Raw genomic sequence first — 5040 nt, 5'->3', positions numbered from 1 at the left:
ACACGTTTACAGTTCGTCGAAAAACGGCTTTGCCAGCCTGCGTGGGCGGGCGCAGAGTCAGACACCGCAAAACAGAACTGTAAATGCGGATATTCCATTTTATAGTTTCGCTATGCGGTGTCTTACTCTGTGCCCACCCGCGCCGGCCTGCAATGCCATTTGCGGTTTTATCTGAATTTGACACATATGCACATATTTAGAATTGCTAATTTGCAATACAAGGAAAATGTCAATTTGACAATACAACAATTATCCAAATTACAATAATTATTCAAATCACCGAAGCAAACTGAATAATTAATTACAAACTTGTCCCGAATACAAATCATAGATGAATTAAATGAAAATGAATGGAAAAATGGAATGTGTTACTACCCAGCCCTTTGCCAATGGTGCTCAATGAGATCCTCCTAAAGCTGAAAGTGGGTGTTTGCATATTCAATCTCCTTGTAGGTCTGAACAAAAGCTCTAGTGTGGTTAGGGTCTCTAACTGGTTTGACACGGCTACCCACATTGTAGTAGAAGAACTCCAAGTTCATGCCTATCTCATCTTCGATAATCATATTGTGAAGAATACCACAGCATGTCATGATGTTTTTCAAGGTTCGCTTGTCCCAAAAACGAGCATGACCACAAACAATGGCAAACCTAGATGGCAAAACCCTGAATGCTCTTTCAATGTCTTTTCGGGTTGCCTCTTGTACCCTTGTGAATTCACATTATTTCCTAGTTTGTGGGTCTTTGATGCTCTTGACAAATATGCACCAAGGAGGGTATATACCATCTCCAAGATAGTACCTCTTTGCGTATTCATGCCCATGGACATTGTAGTTGCAAACATGAGCATCACCACGAGCAAGCCTAGCAAACAAATGAGACCATTGCGACACATTGATATCATTGAGAGCACCCAGCATACCAAAAAAGCATTGCCAAATTCATAAATGCTCGGATGCTATGGCCTCTAGTACAATTGTTGCATCATGATACTTGTCACAATACATTCCCTGCCATGCCTTTGGGCAATTTTTCCATGTCCAATGCATATAATCTATGATACCTAGCATGCCAGGCCAACCTCTTCTATCATTAGCTGCCATCAATTTTTTTGTGTCTTCCTCGTTGGGTGCTGGAAGATATTCAGGACCAAAGACACGGATGATCACTTTGGCAAACCTACACACTGACTCAATTGTAGTATCTTCACCAATGCGAAGGTACTCATCGGCATAGTCAGCCGGAATGACGTATGTAATTACCCGCATAGCTGCCGAGATTTTTGATATGCACTAAATCCCTTCAAGCCCGCGGCATTTCTTCTTTGAGTAAAATACCGACATTTGGCCTCGCAAGCTTGCACAATTTTCACAAAGAGGGATCGGCGCATTCGGTACCTTCTTCGGAAGAGGTGCGGCGGATATGTTGGATTGTCCACGAAGTAGTCTTGCATCAACATCTCGTTTTCGAGATGGCGATTTTGAGGAATGAAAAGACGTCTGACGGTCAATCCTCACCGCCTCTTTCGGTTCTCATCTTCGTGCTCCTTGACGGCAAGAGTCGTCCGAATCGGACAAATCGTCTAGTAAAAATTTCTCGCACGGGCTCAATTCCATCAAAATTCACAAACACGCCCGCCGCATTAATTAACTATGCATACCAATCGGCACAAGCACAAGTACATACTCACCGGCTGCTCGGGGCAGTGGCTCTCCGGCAGGGGATGCGGAGGCGGCGACGACGACTAGGGGTGGCTCGTGGGCGGCGGATCCCGGGCGGCGACGGCGGTTAGGGACGTCTCGGATCGGCGGATCCGGGGAGCCGGGGCAGCGGCTCGGTGGAAGAGGTTAGGGGCGCCCCCGCGGCGCAACTCCACCCGCAGATTTGGTCGGAATCACCGTCGACGGACGGGCGGAACCAACGGCGAGCGGCGGCGGAAGGGGATGGGGAAAGAGCGCGGGCTGAAATGTCCCTCCTGCCAACCGCTTTTCTGGGATACGGGGCACCGTAGGGGCGGGGTGGAAACCTGCGTTTTCGCGGGTTGGGGACAGGATTTTGACGCGCCCCTAAAAAATATGGGTCGAACGCGTTTGTTGGGTCTGGTCGGGCGGGATTTTCCGCACCGACCCATATTTTGACGGTTATTCTGCAGGTCACGGCTTTATACGGGGTCTTCTAGAGATGTTGTTAGGACTTGGCCTTTGCGTCCGCTCTCATCCTCGGACCCCGGCATTTGGCTCCTTGCGCCCAGAATCATGTCGGTCGTTCCAAAACGGGCCAGCGTTGTGTGCGAGAAATAGCGACACATTTTTATTCACAAGCAGGGGTGAACCCCGGATACACTGCTTGTACGGCAGGAAGAATGAGCCGGTGCACAAGGCCATCCACGGGATGAGCCCGAATATACGCTTGTGTTGTGCAATCGGAATGAGCCGGTGCACAAGGCTTTTGTGAGTATTATTTCATACATAGACACAAAATCCTCTGCAAGCATGATTCACAATACAAATCAACAACACACATGTTCCCCAATGATTACAACTCGTCTACAAAGCCTAAATCTCCACCACATTATTTCAGTTTCTCAAAGAAAATTCAAATCCATAAAAAACTAGCTAGGGTTTCACCCAAACTTGCACAAGCATGAACAATGGCAAGGATTTTTCAGATGAAAATGAGGGAAGCGGCGGAGAATACCTTCTGGGAGGGACTAGGTTGAAATCTACAGAGAAAAAAAATTCAAATCTGCGGGATTTGAGAGGGGGGAGAGATAGGAAACCGCGGCCACCCCTCTCATCCTCTTTGTTCGTGGAAGGGGTGTGCGAGCTGGAGGGAGGGCCGTCTCGCGCCGGTTACTAAGTGGCAGTATAGCGCCTGACAGAGAGGCGCCATGCAAGGTAGGATAGCGCCCGAGCCTCAGGCGCTACTTAGCCAGGGGTGGGGCCCATCCCGGCCCCATGACGCCACGCTGGCAAAGGCGTGTATCGCCTGTCAGAACGGTGCTACGGCACAAAGCATAGCATCTACGCGTTGGACGCTACCCGAAAGGGTTACCTCTATCAAATAATTTTTGAGGAGATTTTATTATGTGAATTTGTTTCGCCTCTAGGTTATTCTTGTCCATTTTGCCCATGTGCACACTTTATTCGTAGATAAAATGTTTTTTTGCGGGGCCTAGATAAAATGTTCGACCTAACTAATTGTAACGAAAGGTTATATTTTGCCATTTTTGATGCAGATGAGTGTCCAAAAGGTAATAAAAGGAAAGTTGTTGCAAAATTGCTCAAATTTGGGTTATTTTCTTCAAATTTTCGGCCTACCAATTTTATTTTATTTTGAGAAACCAGTTTTCCTTTTCTTGAGTAACTAGAAACCAGGTATCCATGGACTGAACTGAATTAACAACGTTTAGCCCGTTTCATCTAATCCAATGCTTGCAGGTTTTGTCGTGGTCGAGGGAGGCCATGTTGTGAAAAAAGGAATAACCCTAACCGACCCGATCCGCTTTGAGCAGGCCGCCGCCAGCTGAGCCCTTCTCGGCGGCGGCCGCCGGCGCCGGCGGCGGCCCTTGCCTCCTCCATCCAGGGGTATGTTATGCCCTTGGACTCACGGGATTCCTTCCTTGATAAATCGTGCTAGAAAGGAAAGGAAGGGGCTCGATTTCCGTCTGGATTCATATCCAAAAGGAACTCTTTTTGTTTATTAGTATTAGCAAAGTTTATTTGTGTCCCTTGTGATATACAAGTATGGGAGCGCCTGGAACTCATTCGAATGAGACATAAAATGGTCTCATTCAGATGACGTATGCATGACATCCTCTTTTCTTGTCCCAGCCTGTTTCCCTGGCAGGCCCGCACTATCCTCATCCTTGGTAAAAAAACACAATAACGGGCCTTTTTGATTGTCACTTTTTTGCTTGTCATTTTTTTCGTCGTTGTTTGTTTTGGTTGTCATTGTTGGGCCTTTTTGAAAAAAAGTGTGTCACAAGTAATCCGGTGACCATCCCGACTGTACTAAGTAGTACATTGTTGTGAATTGTGATGTCATCTACACAGAGAATGATGTTCCATAAAATAAGCCAATCAAAACAAGGACAACTGGGACAGCTGCACATACAGGTAGCTTAGGTGCTGGTGTTTGTGCTGCAGTGGCATTGAGATGGCCGAACGGCTAGTCTGTTCAAACACTTTGATCACCATAAAAAGCACCTCCTAGGGAGAAACACCTAAAATCACCCCCCTTGCCACATAACCACACTCTAAAAAAGTTAAGAACTGCTATGGTACTCTGAATCTAACAAACAGATTCAGATTTGATGTACAATTTCTCTAGCAGATACAAACTTCTATCAAATAGAAATTCCTGGCTCAATGAATTAAAATCCTAATCCCCCTGCTGCCCAACCCCCTACTCCAACGTGACCTACACAAAATTCACCAGCAAGCCGACGCATTCTACAGTTCAATTCGCGGCGCTGAGTTGAACAGAGCGGAACCAAAGTGGAACTCCGCATACAAACAAAAATACAGAATCGAGATAGCGTGATGTGGACTTGGTCTTACTCGATCGTGTGTCGCCGGCGCAGAGATTGGGGGCCCTGCCCATGGCGGACGGCGCATCGCCCGCACAGAGCTCCCGGACGGTGCAGACGGCGGGAGACTTGTCGGGCACGCGGGGCTCCTGGACGGGGCAGACGGCGGGGGCCTTGTCGAGCGTGCGAAGCTCCAATATGGTGGGGATGGAGGGTGGTTCGTTGGCGGCGACATCACATGCCATTGTCTTCGATGTACTAGCGCCCGTCTCTGCCCAACTCTCTCTCCCACCGATTCAAACAGTGCCAGCCAATAAGAGATAGAAGCAGAGCCGCACAACTTGGTGTTATCCGTTGCAAACTTTGGACATCTTGCAGAAAAACCCTCCAAAAAATTAATAATACAGTTGAGTTCAAAAATTGGCCTTTATGCTCCTACACAAAAGGTTGTTTGTGTAAAAAACATACACGAGATCATACCATGTAAGAATATTTGATATAAAAAATATTTT

General features: G+C 47.3%; 1 protein-coding gene across 1 annotated transcript; it reads right to left on the bottom strand.

Annotated features, from left to right (window-relative positions):
- Positions 1–292: 292 nt before the first annotated feature.
- LOC125506968 lies at positions 293–4828 on the bottom strand. The gene is made up of 2 exons (XM_048671675.1): positions 4560–4828; positions 293–861 (listed from the first exon to the last, which is right to left on the bottom strand). The coding sequence occupies exons 1-2, from the start codon at positions 4771–4773 to the stop codon at positions 599–601; spliced, it is 477 nt and encodes a 158-aa protein (XP_048527632.1). The 5' UTR covers positions 4774–4828; the 3' UTR covers positions 293–598.
- Between the last annotated feature and the right edge of the window lie 212 nt (positions 4829–5040).

Source organism: Triticum urartu, chromosome 5 (genome assembly GCF_003073215.2).
Source record: "Triticum urartu cultivar G1812 chromosome 5, Tu2.1, whole genome shotgun sequence".
NCBI classification, from domain to species: Eukaryota; Viridiplantae; Streptophyta; class Magnoliopsida; order Poales; family Poaceae; genus Triticum; species Triticum urartu.
This window is presented reverse-complemented; position numbering and strand designations above follow the sequence as displayed.